At 46.2% G+C, this 27,209-nt stretch overlaps 1 protein-coding gene across 1 annotated transcript in view; it reads right to left on the bottom strand.

Moving 5' to 3' along the window:
* The window catches only part of Hunk (hormonally up-regulated Neu-associated kinase), a 105,761-nt gene that overhangs the window by 10,464 nt on the left and 68,088 nt on the right, over positions 1 to 27,209 (bottom strand). Inside the window, exons 5-8 of the mRNA XM_021643610.2 lie at positions 20,026 to 20,153; positions 11,946 to 12,081; positions 8,794 to 8,956; positions 4,132 to 4,215 (exon numbers count right to left, since the gene is read on the bottom strand). Of these exons, the coding sequence (XP_021499285.1) occupies positions 4,132 to 4,215; positions 8,794 to 8,956; positions 11,946 to 12,081; positions 20,026 to 20,153 (511 nt within the window). The remainder of the gene's footprint in view (positions 1 to 4,131; positions 4,216 to 8,793; positions 8,957 to 11,945; positions 12,082 to 20,025; positions 20,154 to 27,209) is intronic.

Here is a 27,209-nt window from a genome sequence, read left to right as displayed (position 1 = left end):
GCCCTAAGTCACCTTGACTAGAACTGAGAGATGACAGATGTCTGCCCTGGGTGCTGTTCGTTACACAGCCAGTCAGAAGAATCCAGTCCCTGCTGCCCCCTGACCATGACCTTGTCTGGAAAGACTTCCTGTTTCTAGCCCAAAATTTAAAAATCGATACTTTAAAAGAGATTTCAACAAAAACGGCTTTGCAGCATGTTTTTATTTTAAGATAGATTCTCACTGTGTAGCCCTGGCTAGCCTTGAACTCACAGAGATCTGCAGACGACTACCTCCTGAGTGCTACAATTAAAAGCATGCTCCATTATCCCTACCCCATTTGAAGCCACCTTAAGTAACTAGTTTGAAATCATGACTGTCCCATCTCTCCTCCAGTGGCCCAGGGGCCCTTGGGATGCCATGCATGGTGTTCCCAAGTGAGACACATGTCCCACTTCTTCCTTTCTTTTTCTTTTTGACACTGGGTCCCTCCACATAGTCCTGGAACTCACATGTAGACCAAGCTGACCTCCAATTCACAGAGATCCCCCTGCCTCTGCCTGCCAATCCCACGTCTAGGATTAAAGACGTGCCCCACCACACCCAGCTACGTGTTCCAATTTTACAAAATAGCTTTTGCCTTTTTACATGAAGAGAAAGAATAATTCTTAATAGCATAGCACTGTAACCTCCCAAAGGGAAGTTCTGAAAACTCAATTAGGCTGATTTGTCCTCCAGCAGAAAAAGAGGAATAGAAATGAGGAAATAAAAAAGAGGCCACCCATGCACACCACCAGGACACAGCTTCCTGACATCCTCGGAGAACGTGGCCCTCCAGTCAAATCCTACAACTTCACGCTCCATTCCCTGTCCTCCCCTACTCCCACCCCAGCCATCGAAGACCTTCCTAGAACTTTTTCTGGCCAGCCCCACTCCAATCTCTGGGTTTCAACAGGGACGAGTGGGGCACCGTAGTAACAGCCTGTAATTCAATTAGCAGAAGTAGTACTGTGCACTGGAGAAACAAATGGGTCACAGAAAACTGAAATGCAGTTTGCCCATTAGTGCTCCTATTTAAATCCTAACTGTTCAATATTTCAACAAATGTTTAAAGCCGTCGCCATGTGTTTTCTGGCCAAGTGGAAATAGCCGTCAGAGAAGAGGCATCTGCTTGAGAGTGGGGGGCTTTCCCATCAGGGTTCTGGCACTTACAGTCAGAGCCGCTGGGTGTGAGAGCGGCTCAGGCAGGAAGATAGGCATGGGCCAGGAGGCACAGAGGACAGCCAGGGTACACACATTGGGCACCCTTTTTATTTTTATTGAATGCATACTAGAAGTGAATATTGCATGCTCGGCTCCAGCAGAGGGACCAGTCTCAGTGCAAGCGGTAGGGAGAGTCTGTTCCCAGCCATCTACTGACAGTGTCTCTTGCTCATGACACTGCAGACACTGAACTAAGTGTTACACTTGGAACGGTCTGCCCCTTCATTCCTTGCCTCAGTTAGATCCGTGTTCTGACACAGGACAAGGTCTGTGTCGTCCTTTCACTTATTCCCTTAACAAATATTTACTGAGTACTTCCACCATGCCAGGAATCATGCAGGCTCCTTGGATAGTAGCATTGTCCTTGCTCTTGTGGAACTCAGGGACCAAACTGGGAGAGGCATTTGTTCATCAGGTGATTCCCTGAGAAGTGAGAAGGTGCTAAGACCATCCTGGTCTACAGAACGCTCAACAGCAGGCACATTAGAAAGAATGGGGCCCAATGGCAGATGTCAGAGAATGGCCACACCTCCATGTCTGAAGATACACAGGTGGAAGAAAGAAGCAGGGAGGAGATCCAGGAAGAAGGAATGGGTATGCTCAACCCTGGTAGGAAGAGTGGTAAAAACAAACCTTTTAGGCCCAGGGAAAGAGGCACAAAGCAAGAAAATGACTCAGGTGCTGTTGGGTGTGAGGCCAAACCATGGGGCCAAAGCAAATGGCAGCTGACTCCCCCATAGGTGGTCATGTCACCGAGCCTCCAAAGGCTTCCAGAAGGCAAGTGACACGACGTGACCAGACTCTGGCTACTGTGTGGGAAAGAGAGTGAGAGTAGCCATCAGGGGATCAGGAGAACGTGGCAGAGCCTCCAAGAGAGGGGAAGAAGCTGGAGCAAGTGGAGCAGGAGGACCAGAGAGTAGAAGTTTGAGGGATTCACAGGCTCCACACCAGGACTTGGTGAGTAGCCGTCTCTCGAGGATGGATGCCTGTTTCTCCTCTGCCCCCGGGGAGGACGGCAGTGGGGAGTGCTTATGTGTGTGTTAAATTTGAGCCACATCCGCTCGTGCAGAACAAGGGCAACTCGGAGTTGGAACTAGTCAGCAAGGCCTGGAGCTCAGCTGCTTCTGGGTCTCCAGTCCACTTCCCTAGCGTCAGCCTCACAGCCTCGCATGGGTCTGTTGCTCAGGGTCTGCTGGAGATGGCCCACCTTCCCAAAGGCCTTTTTATCCTGGAGCCTCACAGCTGCTCTTAGAGAGAGGAGGCAGTTAACTAATTTCCTCCACCCCAACTGATTCTCTGATTCTCATTCCCTTACCCTCCCTCCTGCCCAGAGAGGCCTGAGTCCCCACAGAGTGACTGGGTTTCCTCCTTGCATCCCAGTACCACTGTGATAGTCATCATTTCTGCTTGTTCTCTGTCTCCCCTCATATGTCAACTGGGTTTTCTGTCTTCTTCTCTTCCTCAAAGCTGCTCACCCCAGCATCCTCAGAACAACTGCACAGCTGGCATAGCTGGCTCTCTTGAGCTTTGCCCATATCATCTTCTTGGTTCCCAAGGCCTCCCTTGAGGTAGAAAAAGAGGGAGTGGCCCAGTTTGGCATGGGAGCCCTTTTTGACCTCTCTGTCAATGAGTAGGTTCCTGAGTTTTCCACAAGGTTCCAGTGACAGGGCCCCAGCAGTTCTGAGGAACTCTCTACAGGGAGGGGGTTTGGCTCCTTGGAATGAAACTGAGTGAAAAGAGCCCAAGAGAGACCCTGGTGGTGAGGAAGTCCTGCACTCCTGGTGCTGGGTCTGAAAATCCACAGCAAAACTTCTTCACAATGTGCACTTCTGGTCTACATTTGTAACCGTTGGAGCTGCCACAGGGTACGGGTTTTGACTGAATCAAAGAGCCGCAGTGTTCTGCTTTCACGCACGATGCATGTCATCTCAAGACCCTGGGGACAGCTGACTGAAAAACTCATTTCCACCCAGAATTTTCCCTGCTCTTCACCTTCATCTTCCTTCTCATGCCAACTGTGCCATTCAGCCCCATTGGAGCACCCCAGTTTTGGGGTTCCAACTGTGAGCGCCCAAGGGAATCCGTCTAGACAGCTTTCAGAACTAGCCACCCAGAAGACGTCCAAGTCAAAACAGCACAGAGACATCTGCACACCAATAATTATTGCAACTCTATCACAATAGCCAAGCCATGGAGCCAACCTGGCTGTCCAGTAGCTAATGGATGGTTAAGCAAGATGCGGTCTATATCTTATATATACAAAAGGTTTGGGTTTTTCTCCCCCAGCCATAAAGAATAATAAAGCTGTGTCCTTTGCAGGAAAATGAAACTGGGAGAACTCATATTAAGTGAATTAAGCCAGACCCTGAAGATAACTATCATGTTTCTCTAACATGTGGTTCCTAGATCTTATAGATATATAAAATCACATATGTATATGCCATGAAAGCAGAAGCCAAGCTGTCTAGAGAAACAAAGGACTGACTAATTCTAGAGCAGGGGGAAGGAAGAAGATGTGGGGGACCATATGTACTTGCTCAAGACGTCCTTCTGTAGAGCAACACTGTGTAGAATGACTGAAACTTCAAACATGGAAGCCATTTAGCACTTCTCACTAACAGATTAGGGGTAAAACTACAGGCGTCTTGCCTCCCAGTGGTCTGTGGTACGGACTGAGCACCTAGGCGATTCAATGCTCCTGGTTATATGTGGCACGTAGCCCTGTGGTTTGGAGGCTGAGCAATGTTGGATTCGCTGTAGACCAGTTCTCCAGGGCTCACCCGTAAGGAAGTTAGTTCTTTGGCAAGTCTGTGTCCTACAGTAGTGCTTTCTTTCCATCCTCCCTTTAAAATGGACAAAGCTCCTCGCATTTGCTCCAGGGCCACTCACCTCATAAGGCTCCTTGGTGGCTCTGCACTTCTCTATCTGGTAGAGCTGGGTCTTGTAGCAGATGCTATCTTGGATGTCAGATTTCTACCGGAGAAAGAAATAAGAAGCACAGCTTAAGTCTTGGGAAATAGAAACGTCCATTACAGGGTTGAGAGTTTCTCGTCCAGTGCTTAGCTGAGAAAATGTCAAAAATGGCTGGGACGCAATGCAGTCTCATCCCACTACTGAGCATGAGGAGAAGCCAGGCCTAGGGTCAGACAGCCCTCGGCCGGTCTCCACCCTATACTAGGTCTGAGTTCATATGCCCTGTGTTTACCAAATAGTTAAGCTGCGAGAAGTGACCCCACTGAGTAGGAAGCAACATGCTCGCTTGCTCATTGTAAAATGGCTGGGAATGTAGCTCAGCTGGCGGAGCATTTTCCTAGGACTCAGGAGCTCTGAGTTCAGTCTGCAGCAGGAAACAAAACCAGGCATAGTGGCACACACCTGTAATATCAGGACTCGGGAAGTGGGTCCTGAAGGATCAGGAGTTCAAGGTTATCTTTGACTGTAAAGAAAGTTTCAGACCAACCTGGGACAGGAGACGCAGCCTCAAACAAACAAAATGAAAAATAAAAACTGCATGAAACTACAGCGCCCAAAGGAAAATCACAATGGAAGCCAGTGCAGGAGGCACCTTAAAAATACGTGTCTCTTGATTCTAAAAAGAAAGCAGTGGGGAAAGAAGGGGAGAAACAACAAACAAGGGGACATGGGTTCTAGTTCACTGAGCTGGATTTCCAGATGACACATGGGTTGTTAGTGATTGGCCATGATAGCTGGGATGGTGCCTACAGGGCAATTAAATAAGCCACATCTGGATATTACTGTGTAGGCCAGCTGCAGTCAGAGGCAGAAATCAGTTCCCTGGACTTGCCTAGACCAACTACATCTTATGATTGAAGAGATAATTGTTAATGCTCAGTGAAACCAAAATCTTCTCCAGGCAGAACGGCGTGGTCTGGGTTTCCAGGGAATGCTTTCCAAGGGAAAAAGCCGCACTCAGCTTTGTAACACTGGTGCCAGACAAAACTGAAGAGAGGAAAAGACAGCAGAAGGCAAGGAGTCCAGGCCAAGTCCAGGCCAAGTCCAGGCCAAGCAAGACATAGCCTAAGAGTTTCTGACACAATGTCTTTCTTGCTTGACATGAGCTACGGTGTCAGAGGAATGTGAATGAGCAAAATTGCCAGATGTAAATGTGGAAGGTGGAAGCAGCCATAGGACACTGTTGGGAACAAGCACCCCTCCATCTAAATCTGAACAACACCAAAGACTACATTACTCACTTCTGTGGCAACAATACCCAGTAAAATATGGGACTAAAAACTCTCCTCCACACCAGCTCCACCAAGAAACTCTAAAATTTCTGCACAGCTGTCATCACTTGAGAAAGACAATTAGTGTGTGCATACCCTGCTCTTAGTTAAGAAACCATTTGAAAAATTACCTTTAGCCTCGGTCATGGTCTCCAAATGGTATTACCTAGAGCCTCAGTGAGTGAGAGAGCTATCCAGGTGTCGCTGAGAATATGAGTATTTATTGTTTAGGTGTACCACTGCACAAATACATCTTCAACACAGTAAAGGAGGAGTCTAAGAGGGGAAGAGAGAGATCTGGAGCGGTGGTCTTCTTACAGTGGGGAATTGAAGAACAGCCTCAGGTCCTACATGTCTCTAAGGTTCTTCTGGTGAGAGCAGAGAGTTAATGTCGTCATCATCATCACTTAATAAAGTAACAGAACATACCACTGTGGTTTGAGTGTGCCTTCCGGAAGTCTGGTCCCTCGTGTGTGAGTATTAAGAAGTGATAAGTGCATTTAAGATGAAGGGGACTGACACAAGATAATTAGGTCAGCGGGGGCATTGTTCATGGAAGGGACTGATACTGTCTCATATGGGCGAGTTAATTGCCAAGAAAGCGGGTTGTTTAAAAGGGAGGCCACTGCACTCATTTGGCCCTTCTGCCTGAAGTTATTTCCCTTCTCTGGCAAGTCGTGACACAGGATGGGAATGCTCCCCAGAGGCTAGGGCATGAGCAAGGTGAGTATCAAGCTCTTGATATATATATATAGATATAGATAGATATGACAGACATATATGTGTGTGCACATGCGTGTGTGTATGTATACCTATGACACACACATATATATATAATACTGATACATATCAATATATAGTATAGATTCCATATTGATGTATATATTACATAATATATATACATTATATATTATATTGCCTATGAAAGCTTGATTGCAGATCCTGTCTTTCTATGTTAGTTAGTGTTAGCTGTCAACTTGACACAGCCTAGAAGCACCTGGAATAAAGTTTGAACTGCATAACTGTCTGTCTGTACCAGGCCTGTCTGTGAGAGGCTGTCTTTTTATTCATTGATGCAGAGGGCCCAGCCCACTCTGGGCAGTGCCTCCCCTGAGCAGGTCATTCTGGGCTATATAAGAAAGGTAGCAGGCTAGACTACAAGCCATGAGTCGCCTTTCTGCTTTGGTCCCTGCCTCTAGCTCTTACCCTGACTGCCATGGATGATAGACTGTGAGTGGGAACCATAAACCAAGTAAAGCTTTTCTTCTCCAAGCTGTTTTTGTCAGAGTGGCTTATCACATAAGACTAGGATAAGACTAGGATAACATGACACCTGATGTCATTTTTCTATGACTGATTGCTGCCACACTGGAACCAACTCAAGATGGGTCCCTATCAGAAGTACAAAACACTTAAGTCATCATGATCATTGTTCTTGTTTGAGAAAGTATTTTGGTGTTTCTTCTCACACAGGTCTTTCCTTTGCTCTCTCTCTCTCTCTCTCTCATACACACACACGCACACACACACACACACACACACGTGCACGCACACACACACACCAAGAAAGCTCTGGGTAAATTTTCCTGGAAGCCAAACATAAGCTGAACCAGCGTGGGAGCCCAGTACTTCCAACCAGATGTTTGGCCAGCCTCCAGGCAAGCCTCTCCATGAGCTGAGCCATGTTATCTAATGGCCTCTCAGCCTCTCTGCCAACACGAGTTCCGCTGGGACCATCATGCCTTATGGATATTATTTTGGTCACTTCTGCCCAGTCAGGAAACTATCATTTCCCTAGTTGTGGACAGACTTTCATCTTTTGTTCTAAGATAGAAACTTTAAAATGTTTCTAACCATACTGTTGCTTTTTTTTTTTTTTTTTTTTTTGGCACATTAGGCTATTGTGTGACTTTAAACAGCACTGACCTATCTCCAGAAGTTTGACCTTACCATCTGTCTTCCAAAATAGACATGGGAACACACACAGACCTCAAGGTGCAATGCACACAGGGTTGAGAACATCTTTAAGAGAGGTCTTCCAGCTCTTCCAAGTCTCAGACGGGCTGGAGTTTCTCTGACATGTTGGAGTTGGTGCCTACTGCCCCTCCCCTCCCGTGCTAATGCGAGCAGAGCAGTTTTGTGTAGAATCCAGATACTGTCTTAGAGAATTCTCTTTGAGCGACTGCCTATTTGGAGAAAGATGACTGACATATGAACTACTCTGCCCAAGATGATACAGGTACCATAACATCAAAGTACTGCTGGTATCCAAACTGTGTTTCACACATGGCATGGCACACTTGGAATTTCTTTTCTTATTTCCTTAGTTTTTTTTTTTTTTTTTCACGTGAAATAAAATGTGCTTTGCCTACATGTATTTGCACGATGTAAGCACCTTGTATCAGACAACGCAAGAACAGGGCATTAGATCCCCTGGGACTGGAGTTACAGATGGTTGTGAACCACCTTGTGGGTTTTGGGAATCCCAGGTCCTCTGCAAGAGCTACCAGTGCTCTTAACCGCTGATCCATCTCTCCACCCCACCACTTGGGTTTTTTAACACCTGGCCTGCGTGAGGCTGCCAGAGTCAACCCAGTGAAGCCCATTGTGTTCTTACTTTCTGGAGACATAAACCTAAACATATTTTTTTCTGTCGTGGCACCCTGAGGTAACTGGTTCCAGGGTCCCCTACGAATCCCAATTGGTGTAAGTCTTTTATAGGAAACCATACAACATCTGCATATAAACTATGCTCATCTCCCATACACTTCAAATCCCTGACTTAACTGTAATCTCTAGGCCAACACAAATGCTTTGCATCTATTATTTTGGGAATAATAAGAGAAAAGTGAACCTGTTCAGCACTAATGTAATATTCTAAGCATTTTTGACCCACAGTCAGTTGAATCCTGCAAAATAAACCATTGGGACAGAGGGCTGAGTAGTGATCTGATTTTCCTCGGCCATCCTTTGTCGATCCAGGCACCGCTCCCTAACCTTTGCCAGCAGTGAAGACTCCAGTTCCTCTAAAGTGGAGAACCCAAAGACCTCAGAGGTGACAGAATAAGAATTGGCAACTGAAACCAGAAAACAAACCCGGCAGGGCGAGGCCAGGGTTAACCTGTACAGGAGAGGGCTTGGAACACTTTTTAGTTCAGCAGCCCCATCTGAAAAACGGGTTTTGCCAGTCCTTTATCCCACACTCAAGAGACCAGGCCTCGAGTTTTAGGTTAAAATATCAGCACGGATCAAGTGTCAGAGGCTTCGAAACACGAGACAGAAGACACTCTTCTGGGGACCCACTTACCCCTGACAAATAGCGCTCAAGTTTCTTGTTTAACAGGAAGTAGATGGCCAGGATGTGGCAGGCGCGGTTGGAGAGCACCGTGTTGATGACGTCGCTGTTCTTATAGCCCAGCTTTTCCGTCATGTGCAGCACCACGCTGGGACTCAGGTCTTCCAGAGAAATCCTGTGAGGGGCAGACGCAGAGGACTGGTCACCTCTCCACCTTCGCAGAGGAACTCACAAACACGGCAGACAGAAGGGGTCCACACAGGGCCCCAGGGACAGCTGAGTTCCCTCAGCCACTCACTCATTCGCTTGATTTTATTTTATTTACTTTTTTTTTTTTTTTTTTTTTTTGGAGATAGGATCTCATGCAGCCCAGGGTAGCTCATGCTCTCTTGGTAGCAGAGAGAATGACCTTGGATAGCAGACCCTCGAGTTTGCCGCCTGCGTGCTGGGACTGGAGGAGCACATTACCCGGCTTTGCTCCTGCAGGGCAGGCACTGTCTCACTGAGCTACATCTCCACTCCCGCCTGACGTTTTATTTTGAAAAATTCCACGCCTATGGAAAGGTAGTGGGCTTACTATATAATGTACTTTCCATAGCTGTGGGTTCCCCATCTACAGGATTCAATTAATCTCAGAACATTCCAGGAAAAAAACAGAAACTATATTCACACTAAATTTAAAGACTTGAAAGGCTTTTTTATTGTCATTATTCCCTGCACAATAAAGTATAACAGCTATTATAAATCAACCAGAGGTGATTTAAAGTATATGGAAGAATATGTGGGGTTTATGGTCAAACCATGCCATCTTATATAGGACACTTGAGTGTCTGTGCATTTGGGGGGTGGGAACATTGAAAGAAGCTTACTGTGTAGCCCTGAACTCACTACTAGACCAGGATGGCTTCAATCTCACAGAGATCCATTTGTGTCATCTCCCAAGAACTGGGAGTAAAGGCATACGCCTCTATGCCTGGAGCCTGTAGACTTTTAATCCTTTTTTTTTATGGGGAGAGATCATAAGAATGACCCCACAGATACAGAAGGGATGCCTGTGATGAGCCTGTGTGCACTTATCATCATCATGCTTGCTTTGCTATGCTTGCTTCATTTTTGGCTGTTATTGTGGTTGCTAAAATATTTTAAATTGGAGACACTTTCGTGTGTACCTTTAAAACAGAATGACTTCATAGGAAAAAGCTGTGCAGAAGAGCAATGTGAAACTCGGGGGGGGGGGTGCTTTTTGTACTTTCCCAAAGGGAAAGAAACCTGATGATATGTTTCAGCAGATAGATAGATAGATAGATAGATAGATAGATAGATAGACAGATAGATAGATAGAATGTATGTACATATATTAAAATATATTGCATATAAGGTATCTTTGGCTATATATTTCTTCTTTTATTTAAGGGCTATTAGAGCCAGAAAAACAATTGCCAGAAATATGTATTTTTTGCCTTGAAAATTAACACTTTCTCAAAATAAAACTATAAATAACACATACCTCCTCCAATATTTTAGAATTCTTCTCTCCTAGCTTATCAAAACAGATTCGTTATCTGTATAGAATACATCACAACTTTAGATAACAGAAGACACTAAGCTGCTACTTTAGTTAACAAGACCTTTACCACTTTTACCCCTTACATAACCACACACCACTCACACACACACACACACACACACACACACACTCACATTCAGACACACATCCTAGAATGCACATATACACACAACTCAGACACACACATATACACACTCAAGTACACACACCCTCACACCCTCAAACTCACACATACACACACTAACCAAGATGGCTAAACCAGAATTTATGCTAACATCACCAAAATCTACCTCCTGTCCCCTATGGAGAGGCTGCAAAACTAAGCCACGTGGTAAGTCTTCGTCACCGACGAGGTGGCTAAATGGAGGGCTCCGTGTATTTCTAGGCCCCGATCCACAGCCCTTGGCAGCCTCCGTGTTGGGTGGATGGGTTGTGCTCACTTAGACAGTGATTGCATTTGCTTAGTGCAATTGCCACCAATGGGACCCATTTCTTTACCAGAAAGCAGCCTGCGAGCTGCTCCACAGTGATAGAACGTGGCCCCTGCAGCTCTGTTAGCAGGCTCACAGGGGGATAATTTTTCTGGTGTCTGTTTCAGTTCCTGGCCCAAATTGAGCAGGTATTGGAAAATGGTGTCTATTTCCAGGTTCCCTTGACAACCCAGGTAACCCAGACTTTGTCTAAATTACCACCCAGGAGCCAAACACTAGAATTCTTCACGGTGACTAGAGAGATTTGCCTCCTCTATGCCCAGGGCAAGAGTTAATTTGGTCAAGTAGCCCAGATGCGGATCCTACATTGTCCACCTGTGTACTTTAAGCATGTCCATCCCAAGTGACAGCCCTCTGCCCATCTTGTTTCGGTCCTCGGCACCTCAGCTCCTATAAGACTTGGTGGGTATCTCTAGACCTTCTTGGCCCAAGACTGGGGGATTTTCAAAAGTACAGCCCCAGCCACCGAGGACACCTTCCTGTTCCTTTGTCTGTGGTTCTGCTCCTCATCCAAGCTGGCTAGAATGTGTAGGGCTCTGTAAGGGTTGGAAGGAGGAGACGGCTGTCCCCGCAGGTTAGAGCCAGGCGGTCTCTGTGCAAAGTAGCAAGAAGGAGGGTCCTTATCCCTCACAGGTGGTTAAGAGTGTAACAAATGAGTCAAAAAGAAGGGAAGTGTTTCTTGTGCTGCTTTCCCAACCTGCGGTCTGCACTCCCGCAGAACCAGGCCAGCTGAGTCCCTCTTGGTGCACCAGGCTGTAGCCTTCCCTCATGGCCTTTTCTGGAGGAAACTGGGAGGCAAGTCCTCCAAAGCAAGCCCACAAGACGGCAGCTGAAGTGAACGGCCTGACCTTGTTTGCTCCCATTCCTCAAAGCTGAAAGACACTCGGGGCTTAAAGACACAAGAGGCAAGCAGAAGACAGGTTGTGATTTGAAAGACTCGGTTCCATGGATTCTCCATGGGCCCATCTGTGGGCAAAGGGCTGCAGAGGTAGGCACAGGCAGGCAAGAGGGAGGAAAACAAGCATCACAGCCTCCTGCCCCGGGAGGGCTCACGGGGCGGGCCACATCTCACTGGAGAAGGCGTCCCTCTGTAAGCACTGGTTTACCTGTTGGGGTAGGTGACATTACAGGGCACTTTCCCGGTGTAATTCTCATTCAGCCAGCGATTCGCCAGTGCTTGCTGAATATTCGGCCTCTTCACGGGATCCGGCTCCAGGAGAGAGCGCAGGAAGTTGATGGCCCCTGTGAGATGAGACAGCCAGCAAAGAGGACGAGTTACAGACCGAACACAGGTGCAGACACTGCAGCTGGGGCACTGGTCTTCCACCTCCTTAACCCCTCTGGGCCTCTGCTCTCGGAAGGGCTTAATGCAATTGCCACCAATGGAACCCATTTCTTTACCAGAAAGCAGCCTGCGAGCTGCTGGTTTAAGGTCTCTGGAAGGGCTTCGGGTCCAGAATTCACAAAACGTGACTCAGCCCCACCTTCAGAGGCCTGGAGTTTTGAGTGACACTCCTGCCACACTTATCTTTAGAAAGGTGGGGTACAGCCAGAGGGCTCAAGAGTGGCCCAAGGAACACACCTGGACCCTGACACTACAAGAATCGGTTTGCTCTCCCTGGGCCATGTCTTTCCAGAACAATCTGTGGGCTCTGGTAGTCACTCAGAGATCAACCACAGGGAGGGACTGTTTACATGTGTGGAGGGTGAAGGAGCGGAAGTTAAAAAGACGCCCAAAATCATGGTGGTGACTGAGCAGTCCAAAAGGAAGAGAGATGAAGGAGTTTGACTTAGACCCTTGAGTTTGATCCTTCCCACGAGTCAATGAGATGCTTTCTGGCTTTTGTTTGTTTGCTTGCTTATTTTTTGGTTTTTGGTTTCCTTTTTGTTGTTGTTGTTTGGTTAACTGGTTGATTTGTTTAATGCACCAGGGATTAAGCCTGTGGCATTATACGCGCTAGGGAAACACTCTTATCACTGAGCTATGTTTTCAGCCCCATTTTACGTTTTATTTTGAGATAAAGTAGCCCAGGCTAGCCTTGAATTCCCTCTGTAGCTCAGGCAGGCTTTTCTGCCTTACCTCAGACTCCTCAGTAGCCCAAGGATTACACATGGGTATCACCAGGGTCTTTTCTTTCTTTCTTTCTTTCTTTCTTTCTTTCTTTCTTTCTTTCTTTCTTTCTTTCTTTCTTTCTAGTAGTTCTCTACTCCTTCCCACACTCTCCCCAAGCTCTCTGAGATTGTAGTGTGGTGCCCGACTAGCCTAAACCTATGCTGACTAGCCAAGTGTAGCAGGCTGACATGACACCAGAAATCTGCCTGCTTCTGTTTATGTGTCAGCTAAACTGTAACTCCGAGTTTGTCACAAGTTCTAGCAAGCACCACACCACAACGGCATGCCCATCGGATGCTGTCCCTTAAAAGGGAGGGGATGCCTGGGCAGAATGTATGCCAATAGTATTTGTATATTTTTAGTCCAAAGACTTGGTATAGTAACATCAGCCACACTGAACCAGGAGTGTGAGGGAGGACGTGAGAAACCATTGACAGAACTATTAGACCCTCCCAGCCCCTCTTTCCTCTGTCCCTGACACAAGTAATTTGTTTTAATATCCTGGGTCTCCTTTCATTAAACAAACATGTACAGAACACTTAGGATCTACTCAGATGCTGGAGCCAGGAAGCTGGATGTCTGAGTCCTTTAGGGTCATAACAAAGAGACAATTGCACAACACCCAAAACTACATTTTGGAAAGTTTCAGGTACAGAACTGCTCGGTGTAGATTCGAGAGTCTACACATGGACAGAGGAGAGTGTACATACACAGAGTGAGAACACACACACAGAGTCCTGGTTTTCCTGAGTTCTGAGACTACATTTCCTGGGGATATAGCTCATTTGGCAGAGGGCTTGCCTAGCTTGAATGATGTCCTAGGTTAGATCCTTCACACCACATAAGCCAGGCATGAAGGTACATGCCTATGACCCCAGCATCTGGGAGGTAGAGACAGAAGGGTCAGGAGTTCAAGGTCATTCTTGGCTACATAGAAAGTTCAAGGTCAGCCCCCAAGTTGGGACACATAAGACATGTCCTCCTCCCTTTCAGATACAGAAAACATGTCTGCACAAGTGCACATGTGGATGCAGGTGTGAGTACATGTGTGTGCACACATGTGGAAGCTAGAGGACCATCTACAGTGTTCTCTGAAGGGGGAGTAGATCTAAGGGGAGCCAGGGATGAGGTAAATAAACACATTGAAAGTCTCAAAAAAAAAAAACTGACTAAAAATGAGAGGGGAAAAAAAAGGCATCCATTTCTTTCGAGGCAAGATTTCTCTCTGGCCTGGAGCTCAACAACCAGGCTAGACTGGCTCGTAGAGAGCCCCAGGAATTTTCCTGTCTCTCCCACGCTAGTGCTGGGATTACAAACACAAGTCCTGGCACTCACCATGCCCAGCCTTCTTCTGCGGGATTTGGGGAGTCAAACTCAGGGCCCTGTGTTTGCGAGTCAAGTGTTCGATTGACTAAGCCATCCCCTTCAGCACCCCACCACCACCAAATAATTCTTCCATGTAGTTTTCTATACATTCAGTTTCTACCTATGAAACAGTAAGTCCCAGGCAATAAGCTTCTTTTTTTTTTTTTTTAACACCAAATTGTTCTATCTTATTCTCAAGAACACTTTCCCAGTTTTTTTTTTTTTTCTTTTTTTTTCTTTTTTAATAGAACCCCACTTGTCCAGGAGCGGTCATAAAGTTCACGCTTTTTCATTTAGCTTCAGCTGTCATTATGTATTGCACTTAAAAGAATGACGACACTTCTGAGTACTTTTTCTATGGCAGAAACGAAGCCATCAAAAGAGGAGTCAATTGTGAGACCAGAATCAGCTCCAGAGAAGTAGCCATTTGCCAGGCCATATCCATAAGTAACTCTTGCAGGGAGGAGCCCAGTGTGCAGCCATCTGTCTTCAAGATGAGCCAAAACGAATGTATAGACGCCATAGTAGCCACGAGGTGCATTGAACGCGGCCAGGCTTTTGAAAAAGATTCCTTATTTTATCTTATGGGTGGTTCTGCCTGCAACATGTGACTGCACTATGTGTGTGCAGTGCCCACAGAGGCCAGAAGAAGGCATCCTCTGTACCCGAGGTTACAGGTGGCTGTGAGCCACCACATAGATGCTGGGAACTGAACTCGGGTCCTTTGAAGAGTGCAAATGCTCCTAACTGCTGAGCCACCTCTCCAGCCTCAACCTTGTCGGGTTTATAGCCAAGTCTCCAGATGAAACTTTCCTAAATCTCCCAAAAAAGAAGTTCCTGGTTTTGAGCGAAGTTCCCTCTGCACTGCTATACTGCAAGAGTCACTTGAGGACTATTTTGTTTTGTTTTGTTTTGTTTTGGTTTGGTTTGGTTTGGCATGTGCACCCACATGAGTACAGACACAGAAGCCAGAGGGTAATGTCAAGTGTCCTACTGTACCACATCCTCTGCTACAGGGGCTCTTTACTGAACTTGGAGGCCAACAAATCCTGTCTCTGCCCTCCACAACATATAGGCATACCACAACTATCTCAGACTTTTTAATGTGCATGCTGGGGGATTTGAAATCTGTGGTCCTCCTGCTTAAACAGCAAACCCTCTTAACTGAGCCATCTCCTCAACCCACCATTTGGATTTTAAACAGGAGCATCTAATGTTCAAGGAGAAGGGGGAGCTTGATGAACTGAACTAGGGGTGCTGAGTTAGGGTGCTTTCTGAGACCTCTGATGCCCACCCCTAAAAGACTGGCATCCTTTCACACTCAAAGCCAGGCTTCTTCAAAATATGATTAATCAGAAAAGCTAAGGATACCCGGATATGTATTTCTGTTCTATTTTCACCATCAAGTGCTCTAGATCTTCACAGATTGCTGATGAGCACAAGTAATTTTAGTTCAAGTCTCTGCTGACGAGTCATGTACCTCACAAACATGACATCACTATCCTGAAAGGACTTTGTAAACATCCTCAGAGTTCTTTGAAGTTTGTCCTTGTATCTTGAAAATATCCATGTTTCTGGGGCCAGGAGGGACTACACATTCCCTATTATCCCAGAAAGTGAAATCTAGCATGGTCTTCAGCCAGCCTCCACTCCTGAGAGCTGACTTGGCCTCTTTGTTCTAGCTGAGAGCAATGAAGTTAGCCAAACAGGGGCTCTGTCACTAGCACAGAACGGGCACTGCTGTGGTGCCAACACCCTTTCATTCAGGAGCAGTTGGACTTCTCAAGTCTGAACCGGCCTAGGTGAGCACTGGACACTGCCAAAGGCAAGGACCGCAGACAACAGACAAAGCCAGCTGACACTAGGCAGCCAGCCCCAGATGCAGGCAGAGGCCTGCCCTGGCAGCCAGCCCCTTCTCATCACCTCTCAGCTAAGAACCCATCGACAATGGATGGCTAAGCCTTCTTGGAAATCTTCACCAGGCCTAACCTTCAGCGATGCCAGCACTTCTGCAGCTTCTCTCTGGTGCATCTGTGGGACAAAATCCTCTTAATTGGAAGTGTCTGTTTGGAATGTATTATAAACGCTGTGGCTATGGCGCCGGGATGAGAGAGTAAACTGTCGGAAAATTCTCTCAGCCGCGAAAGGCATTCGCTAACTCTGTGATATGCAAAAGCCAACTTGCAGAAAGCGGAAACCAACTAGAGAAGAGTTGGAAAGGACCCCAAAGCTGAAGGTTTCCAACTATGTGAGGGCAGCAAGGAGACAAGTCTCTGCACATTTCATGGGTTCACAGGGATAGGAGTGCTGTGATTTATTTTCCAACCTGAAATTTGCTACAATAAAAATAAAACTTTTAATTTAATCTAAATATAATAATAAGATATAATTGGTGCAATCACTGCAAATAGGGTTGACAGTATATCAAATTAATGAAGAAATGTTCTTTATAGATGGTAATATTGGTATACTTTCCATTAGCAATGACACCACTCAAAATACAAGATCTGAAGACAACAGAAGTTGCAAGCTCAGGGGCTGTAGAGGGCATGGATTGTGAGTTAAATATGGAAAGGGGGCTGGAGGAATGGCTCAGCAGTTACGAGTGAGTGCTGATCTTGCAGTAGACCCAAGCTCAGTTCCTAGCACCCATGTTGGGCAGCAACAAGTACCAAACTTCTGCTCTAGGGGATCAGACCCCCTCTTCTGGCCTCTGTGGCACTACACACATATGAGTGTGAGTGTGTTCATGTATGTCTTTAAAAATAAGGGAAAGAAGCCAGGCATTGTGGTGCATGCCTGTAATTCCAGCACTAGGGGAGGCAGAGGCAGGTGGATCTCTCTGCGTGTGAGGTCAGCCTGGACTACAAAAGGGAGTCCAGGATAGCCAAGGCTATACAGAGAAACCTTGTCTCAGAAAAACAAAACAAAACAAATAAATAAGGAAAAGAACAGAGTACAGAGGAAAATCTAGGTTTTCAGTCAAGCCAACTTACTCACTCTGAGACTCCATTTCCTCATTGGCGAATTGGGAACAATCTCATTTACTGTGCCTGACCGAGTGAAAAACTGGTAACAGAAAAACACCTGCTTTCCGTTCTGTGAAGGGGCAGCTACTCGCTACTGATAAACCTGCATTTCAGGACATAACAGATGATATCCTGAGGGAACACGGGGACCAGGCTGTGGCAGTGCACTGCTTCTCCTACAGTCTGTGTGTGGCTTCACACTAGTGTTGTTCCCACTCTGCCTTTCCACCGTCAGAACCCACCCATGTTGGGGTTACCCTACCCCATCTCCCTCACCTGACTGAGGGCATACTCTATGCTTAGACACCAGAAGGTAAAAGCCACCGCCGGGCAGGGACTTCCCCGCTACCTTTCCCTGCATGGCCCGGCAATGGGCTTGAAATCCTACTTGGGCTCAGAAGTCTTCTGTCCTTGATTCAACTTCCAATTAATATAAAGCACGAGAAGGAAGTCCCTGTGGTCCTAAGCCACTGGGAATGGGGCTGACTGCTATTATTGTGACTTAAGCAGATAATTGGCAAATGTCTAAGCTTTCAAGGTCTCACCAAGGTTCAGCGACCCCTGCTTGCTCTTTCCAGGCATCCTATCCTAGCGTCCTGTGTTATGGGTCATTTAGGATAAGACAGGCTCTAAACCATCAGAAGCACTTCAGAATCACCCTGAGAGAGACACTGTTTAGACAATGTTTAGGACTGTATGATGATGCTGCAAATGGAATATTCGAGGGTGAATACAAAATGGCACAGCCACTCTAAACAGCGTGGTACCTTCTTATAGCACTGTATGCACTTACTGACCGACCCAGTAATTTTGTTCTCAGCCACTTGTCTTACAGACACCACATTCACACAGACATCTGGAGGTAAATGTTCACAGCAGCTCTATTCCTAGGAGTCACAAACTGGAACCAACCTAGTGGTCCTTCAGTGGGTAATGGTTAAACAAACCATTTTGTTTAACCATTGTGGTATGTCCATGCCTGGGAATACAACTCAGCAGTGAAAAAAAGCAAGGTTCTGATGCATCCAACAATTGAAATCCATCTTAACATTTAACATTTATTTTAACACGAGACAAGGGATATGTACATATTAATGCAAATTTTGGTACATTTTTTCATCTCTCTAATTCCTTCATTTAAAAAAATGCTAGAGAGAGGGAGAAAGGATGGAGAAAGGGGGTTTGTAGAGTGGAAGGGAGGAACGTGGCAATGACTATACAGAGAAAAAGAAGGATTCTTGTAATACCTTGATCCTTGTAATGCCTTGTAATGCCTAGCGGCAATTTGCACGTGATAAATTTACATGGAGCTAAATACATGGCAGCAGACATGTGGGTTTTTATCAATGTCAATTTCCTAATGGAAATTACACCAGTAGTTCAAGATGTTACCATTGTGGGAAACTGGGTGAAGGAGGTACGGCTTCTCCATTAGCATATGCCTCTCCCTTAGATACATACACTCTATGAGGAGCAGAGGCTATATGCGGCTCATTCTCTCTTCCTGGCATCTAGGACTCACCTTGTACATGGTTAGTTTTCATGGACTAAAAGAATGTATATGAAATGATGAAGAAAAGGATGGATGACTGAACACTTCCCATCAAGCTTTGTAGCACTTCCCAACACTGAGCGGCCTAACGCCTCAATGTGGTGATTCCTTCCATATGCTGGGCGTTTTCTAACTCCATGAGGTAGGACTCCCATTGCAGAAATATTTCTTCTAGAAGTCAGTACTGAAGGTTCTCTTCCCGAGGACACAATGCCTCCCGGGCTCTCAACCTCCAGAGATTATATATCACTTGCAAGGTGAAAGCGTAGCTGGATTAGATAATTATGCCCAAGAACTCCAAGTTGGATCCATTGACAAGAGTAAATCTCAGGTCAGTTTCCCAGACGTTTATAAACCCAAGGGAAAAATACTTAACAATGGCAAAATAAAATGCTCTATTTTATCCAAGGATCAGGAAAGAGAAAATTAAATAATCATTCTTTCTTGGTCCAAAGCCTCATTTCAGTGAACCTAGATTTATTTTAACAGAACAAGTAAATGACCCTCAGAGCTGAGCATAGGCCAGAAACTTGATGTGAATTGTGAACCAGACAAAAGCTCAGATCCTATTAATTTACTGAGTCTGAAACCATATCTTTATTCAAGCCTTTTACTGCAATTTGAAGCTGCTAAAGTTTGAGAAAACTTCTCAAAAACATCTATGACTTATTCTAATGAAGTAACCAAACCTACATGTACCTGAAATCTTTTGAACTGCCTTAAAAATTCACATAACAAATCACAGACCCCATACATGAATGAAATTAATATATCTTTACAGTAACCCTATTAAAGAAAATGCTGTTTTTCAAGGCAACACTACAAAACGCCAGCTTTCAAACATTTGAGCCTGCAGCTACTTCCTAAACAAAGAACACAAGTCCTTCTTAATATAAATGTTTTACACCAAAGACAGAAGGAGGGGATCAGAGGTTCTAAATTACAAGGGAGAAAGAACACAGGTACAAGAGTGGGACGCCATCTTGGAGATGGCAAGGCCTTCGACCTCTGTTGTTTCAACATGGGGAAGGAACTCACCATCAAACAAATATCACTCCTAAAATGAGTCTAAACCTCATCAGCGCACATACACCAGAACCCTCAGCTTGGAGCAGCTGGCTCATTACCTGTGGAGAGCTGGGTTGGGAGGGGGTTCATTTCTTTGTCCACCATCTTCTGGTACAGAGCCCTCAGGCTGAAAGGCTCCACTGTGAAAGGCAGGGTCCCGGTCAACATGGCATACATGTTCACGCCTCTGAAAAGAGAGACAAGGGAAGTGTGAGAACAAAAGAGACCCCAGGGTGCTGAAGACAAAGAGCACATGGACAGGGCCGGCGACCCTGCTTTTGCCTCCGGCAGAGGCATCTTTCCAGAACCCTCGCATCATGTCATGGGTGTGGTGTTGACACGTGACAGGCTGGGGTGAGAACACTGTGAAGACCTGACAAGGGAGACAGAGATGAACAAGAGCAGAAAGAGCTGCCTTGAGGAGGAGGAGGGAGGGGGAAGGAGGACAGGGAGGTGGAAGAAAAGAAGGTGAAAAAGGAGGAGGAGATGGTGGATGAAGTGAAGGAGGAGGTGGTGAAGGAAGAGGTGAAGGAGGAAGAGATGGTGAAGAAGCAGGAGGAGGTAAAGGAGGAGGAAGAGAAGGTAAAGGAAGAGGAGAAAGTGAAGGAGGAAGAGAAACTTTGAAAAACCTAAAATTCCTCCAAATTCTAAAATCTTTTGACCACAAAAAATTGTACCTCTGGCTTCACATAGCAGGTTGGAGTCAAAACAAAGGGCACCATATAAAATCACCTTCGAGCTGTGTACATAATGCATAGGTGAAACATCAGCCTGAGAGTCCTATTCTGGACGGTTCACTATACATATGCAAAGATTCCAAAACCAAAACCACTTTTGCTCCTAAGCATTTGGCCGATGGAACACTGAAGTTGTACGGGGAAGATGTCATCGACTCCAAAGGATTCCAGCCGAAAGTGAGTGGACTGCACTGAGAGAGGCTTCGAGAGTGACCCTGCCAGCCTGCAGTCTTTCCAGATGTGAGGTACACGGTTGGGCTGAGGAGCCTGATGGAACAATACAGGGCAAAAGCCACCCCTTCTGGGCTGATGAGGGCTTCTTCTCACCACTCAGCCCCTTGAGACCAAAACTTGTCCTGAGACTCAGCCACCAGACCCAGGCCGAATATCTTGACGATGGTGGAGCTATTGCTAAGTGGGCTTTAGTTCTTCCATCCAAAGCCAAGCCAGAGGACAGCAAAGTCTTCTAGGAGGGTTTTGTTTTCTTGATGTATAAACCTACTATCATGTTGATGAGCTTTCCTGCTGGGGAAGAAATGCTTGCTTGCCTGCCAAGAGGTCTCTACTGTTCAAAGGTACCTCAGGCGGATGTGTTTTTAAAAATAGGCAACAGGATTTCCAGTCAAAACAGAGCCAATGGGACTGATTGAAATTAAGACCCTTGAGGCCTAATTCCACAGAGGCGCCTCTGCATTCTGTATAATGACAGGTATGGGAGCCCACAGTGCCAGCACAAAGCACTCTCGGATTTCAGACAGAAGCTGGTTCCCTCTCTGAACTCAGAATGGAGGTGGGAAGGCACACACACAAATATTCATTCCACAGATTCTTGCTGGATGGGTCTCACTGACTGAGTATATCAGCCAGACAAGGATGGTGCCATTTTGGATTTTGAGTTGGAGGGAAATAGGCAATGGGCAAACACACAGATAAATGAGCACAGCCGCTTTGGGTGGCCTGAGAGCTGAGAGAGCAAGAAAATGTTGGGCAGCACTGCTTTTGCCACGGCTTCAATTAAGGAGACAAAGGATGTCTAGGACTGGAAGGCTTCCCAGGTTGGGTGTTTTATGCGCGAGCTTCGACCTCTGCAGTTGGCTGGACGAGGCCAGGTGACTGATTACAGAAACCAAGGAAAAAGAGACAAGAACAGACAAGGCATGTGCACAGTGACAGACAGCAGTAATTCCTGGTGTGAGCTCAGTGCAACACATTCCTCAGGGCACAGACAGATACGAACAAAAGTCCCATAGTTACCTAACATGGGGTGTCGTCACTACATGTAAGTGAACTACAGGAGCTTGGGGTGGGGAGCTGGAGACAGTGAGCACACAGCGTGGCTGTAAGTCAGAATACAGTAACATACTGCAAAAAGCAAGCAAGGAGGCAACGCACACACATGAAGGCGTGTGCCAGGTTAAAACTCAGTTGGGCTAGCTGTGGTAACAGATGGAATGGAGCAAGCTGACAGAGGCAGTTTGGAAGGGGAAGAAAGAAGAGGTGGGGTGGGAACCCCCCTTAAGAACCCAATGTGCAGTGCTGTCTTTGATGTGTTTTAGGCAGAGCCAAACACCTTGGCTTTGGGGGAGTCCTCAGCACTCACAGAAAAGAAAACTAAGCAGTAAAACTGTAAGGTCTGTATTCACCAAGAGGCCTTACATAGGCTTTAGTGGGTGGAAACCTTTGGACTCTTCCACTGTTACGGAAGACCACTAGCGAGTCATCCCCAAGATAACCTGCTCTAGGTGCTCCTGGAGGCAGCCTGTCCCATGCAGAGCTGAAAGGGGGAGGGCAAAAACTATGCCAGAGTCTGTGTCTTCTGTGCATTGCTTCTTGAACAAGACTGGGTACTCTTCCACATTAAGAACATATTATTATTAGCACCTGAGAGTCCTGATAATCCTAGCAGAACACGGCTTCCAGAGCACTGTCTCCACTCCCCTGCATCAGCACCTCTGGAACACATGAAAATGCACATTCCTGGGCCGGCTCCAGATTCAGGGAGTGGGATACTTGGGGGCCAGAACTTGTCATATGCAGCTTGACTATCCTTCTGGGGCCAGTGAGATGCTTCAGTGGGTAACAGTGCTTGGCAGGCGTTTGAGTGCTGAAATGCATGGAAAGGCTAGCGGAGGAAACTGACTGTGCCCAATGTGTTTACACTCTCCTCTGACCGCCTGTGTCCCCTGAGGTGAGAACTAGCTTTTTCTCCTGTCTCTCTAGCTCTTTCTCTCTTTCACACACACACACACACACACACACACACACACACACACACCACATCGCGTGCACAAATGTGTACATGAGCAATAATAATGGATAAAAAAAAAAATCTCTGAATGCACGCAGTCTAGCTTAAAAGCCACTAAGAGGATAAAACACAAGAGGTTGGAGAATCATGTCACCATAGTAGGCTTGCCTGGCTCCAAGCACTTGTGCCTGGCCCGGAGGGCTATATAAACTATGAATGGCCATCCGGTTCCTCTACAGACCATCGTATTAATGCCTTCACTGGAATATGCGGGGACTCCTTACTCCTGGTAATTTAGTTTTGTATTTTACTTATACAGACTCATAAACTTGCCAAACCTATCTCTAGAATCATGTGCTCATAACACTTCAACAACAATAACAACCCCACCTAAGCCAACACGTGAGGCCCTCACCACTGCTCTTTCTCTCAGAGGGCAGCATACAGTACTCAAGCCTGAGGACACCGTCCCGTCACCTTTCATGTGTGTCTTATATTGCGGGCACATGTGGCTTCTCTGTAACAGGTTGAATGCTCAGACTGCTACACAAAGCCTCCAGAAGTAGGATCTGTGTGGTGGAGAAGGAACCAGCTGAAGGAGATTGTTCGATGTGTGAACCAAAAACAGCTCTAAAACCTTTGCAAAACTTTCTTCCAGGAAACCTGAGCACACCAGGTCACTCAGCTCTGTATCGCCAGTTGGCTTCAAAGACTGAAAACAAACAAACAAACCCCCTATGTCACTGCTTAATGCACTGGCCTCTGCCTCTCTCCCTTACTTTAGACCACAGATACGGCTGAAAGATACTGCGTTCAAGAACCCCAGCCAGCAAGCAATATCTTGACTGCTTTACCAAAAGGTTTCCAGTTCCTATAAAATGATCAATTAAAAACTTGCAAACCTGGGGCCACACACCTGTGATCCCAGCACTCAGGGAGGCAGAGGCAAGCAGATGTCTGTGAGTCCAAGGCCAGCCTGGTTTACAAAGTGAGTCCCAGGACAGCCATGGCTACATAGAGAAAACCTGTCTCAAACAACAACAATAACAACAACAAAACAAACAAACAAACAAAAACCCTTACAATTTCTCTCATTTTATCCCAAGGTCATTTATACTTGAATGTAGACAATACGAGGGCCAAATAACTGAAACCACAGGAAGAGCTGAGTGCCGTGTCTGGTATAAACTGAGCAAAATAATCATCTCTGTGGTTTATTATAAATAGATAAATAAATAGATAGATAAATAAATAAAGAAATAAAGTTGTTTTTTTTTTTTAATAAAACAAAATAACAAACAACAAAAACTATAATTACATTTCGGCCTTACTGCAAATGATTATGGAAACCCACATTAACAATCAGATAGCCCTAGGAGATTTTAAAAGAGAAACCAGATTGGACATCTTAATTCCTCTGTCCTGGAGTTTTCATCCATGTTCAATATGTGGGTAAAGAGAAATGCAGCCCTCTGACATTTGCCAAGTATGCAGGAATACCAAGGGAGGCTTGCGGAATGCGGTTTAGAGACCTCTGTAATCCCATAGATTCAGGCAGTTTCAAAACACGGTCAGAATTTCCTGAAAAGCCTCTGAAATATGGCCCAGGGGTTTCCTGGGTTCTCTGCGGCAGACATGGAACCTCTATGACTCCAAGACAGCTTTGAAGAAAGCCAGCAATTACAGAGACAGGGACTAGGGAAGCCAGCAATGCAATAGTGTTAATGTTTTTGAAACCGAGAGGAAGTACAGGGAAGAAAAACCTGTGGGATAGCGGACATTGCACAATATTCTGATGTTGTGAGAGAAGGAACGAGTGATGGTCACAGGCAGCTGGAAGAAGGGAAGGGACCCCCAGAGAGAATTGTGTGGAATCGTAGATACTGCGTCAGAAGGCAAATGCTGGTCCTGATAGTCATGACACATTAAAATCTTCCCTGGAGGAAAAGCTGCCGTCTCTGAGAAGAAAGACAGAGTCAGTGCTCCCTGGGGAAGTTGCCAGAAACTTTACCTCGCTTGATGCAAAGAACAAGGAAGTGTCAACGCTGCAGGGTGGGCGGAGACTGAGGTCACCAGGCGTGGCGCCAGGAGCCTGGGCAGCCACCTGGCTCATAGGGAGGACAAGCACACCTTGGTTCCACACAGTCCACAATAAAGGAATTACCTCGAAAAACTCAAAATCAACCATCTCTTCCCAAGAAAGTTATCTCCTTCTTTCCTTATGCATCAATTTGCAGAACCAACTTCCAATGTAAGGTCCGGAAAGGGATTAGGAATAGTTCATCCACTTAAAAACATCTCTGGCCCAACCCTCTCCCACGAAACGGTCTGTGTGTGGTAAGAAAAACACTTTCTGGTGGATTTCAAGGTGTTTGCTCCTTTTGTTTCCCCACTTCGCTTAATAAATGTGCTAGCTAAAAGGGAGAAATGCCTTGTATTTTATTCACTTAAAAATCCCCAAAGCTGAAGGAAGCTTCATCTCTGAGAGAGGGTTTGACTATGTAGCCCAGGATAGCCTCCAATGCATCTCTCTCCTGCCCCAGACTCCTGAATAATGGTGCTGCATGTACCACGGCACCCAGATAGCCGGGAACTTCTCTTTCGAAAGTCTAAAGACTTCAGCTTCACCAAATGGATGCAGGTCTCCTCCCTGCTCCCTCCCTCGCCACCTCCTAACATTAATACAGAGAAAACATGTCCATGTGTGACCGCAGCCTACAGGGGATGACATCTGATATCATTTTGTAAGAGCCTGGGACCCGGCCCAAATTTTGTCATTCTCTTCCTGAACACACTGTTCTGTAGAGACACAGGAGCACAGGAAACAACATGGTACCTCAAACTTATCTACCCAAAGGCCCTGGGGAAAGACAGGGTCCCCCTCACAGGCTCCGTAAAAGAAGGTTCCGGAAGCTCAGGAGGACCCAAGTGCTAATCTTCACAGCCACAGAGCAACTGTGAGATATCACTTCCTCCTTCTCTTACAGACAAAATCCCAGATGTCTGTTTTTCTTATCCTTAGAGGCTCACTGAGGATCTCAAACAAGCACCATAATATTCTTGAACTTAACTTCTATTCAATTAAAAAAGCACATCTGATGTGGGTGATGGTGGCCCACACCTTTGATCCCAGCACTCCAGAGGCAGAGGCAGAGGCAGGCAGATTTCTGAGTTTGGGGCCAGCCTGGTTTACAGAGTGAGTTCTACTTCCAGGCTGAAAGAAAAAAGATGTTCATCTGCATTGAAGTTATTTTTGAATTAGGACATAGGGCACTCTGAGCAAAAGTTGAGACGCAATAATAAATGTTTGATGTATCAGAGTGAACATTCCAGCTCTGTGTCTAAAAGTTCACTGGAAGAAATAGCAGGGAGGAGGGCGACGAAGAGAGGGAGGGGGAGAATGAATGCATATGTGCGTGTGCAGACAAGACCTCTGAGTAGTGCGAAAGAAAAAGGTGAACAGGATTTGAAGGATAATTTGTATAGTCCTTTAAATAACACCATTGTAATGATGACCACCTCAAGACCCTGTCTCCCTTCCCGTAGGTAACGCTCACATTGCCAGAGCGTGCTCCAGCATGCCAGGCTGTTTCGAGTTCTCCAAGACTTCCTATGTAACAGCCCGGGGTTTCCTCTTCACCAGTCTCAGAAACCTTGGGGTTTAGTTCCTGCCATCTAGCAGGCTCAAAACCTCTGCAGAGGGGAATCTGCTTTTGATTTTAGAAGCCCATTCTTCACTATGCTGGTTTATAGCCATAAGAGAGAAGGCATTTTGTAATAATGGTACTGGAACATGGAGACAGTGGGCTCCATGTCCACTTGTATCTTAAGCAGCTTTGAATTAAATTCTCTTTGGGTTTTCTATTTCCCAGTCCTGCCAACAAAGCCATGGGTGCCACACAGAAACCTGATCCCTACCTCAGACACAGGACTGCAAGGTAGTGGAAAAACCTTCTAAAATGCTCTGGGGTTTCATGCTTTCACCAAGACCTTAAAAGCTCGTAGCGATCAGATGCCAGAACTGCCTGCATGGTACGCTCTGCCTGGAACTCTTCTCTGCCTCTTCCCTACCTGGGCAGCTTCAGGCAGCTCTCAGGAGCAGGTTAAAGGCCCCTCCACTGCATTCTCAGCTTCATGCAGCTATGTGTCTGCCTCCACACCACCTGACCCTGCATGTTTACAGGGACTTGTAGGTAGGTAGGTAGGTATGTGTCTCAGTCAGCCTGGTCTATCAAAGCCATGGTTTGGGCAGATCTCC

Source organism: Meriones unguiculatus, chromosome 17, assembly GCF_030254825.1.
Source record: "Meriones unguiculatus strain TT.TT164.6M chromosome 17, Bangor_MerUng_6.1, whole genome shotgun sequence".
NCBI classification, from domain to species: domain Eukaryota; kingdom Metazoa; phylum Chordata; class Mammalia; order Rodentia; family Muridae; genus Meriones; species Meriones unguiculatus.
Note: the sequence above shows the minus strand (reverse complement) of the source record. Positions and strands in the feature narration are given on the sequence as shown.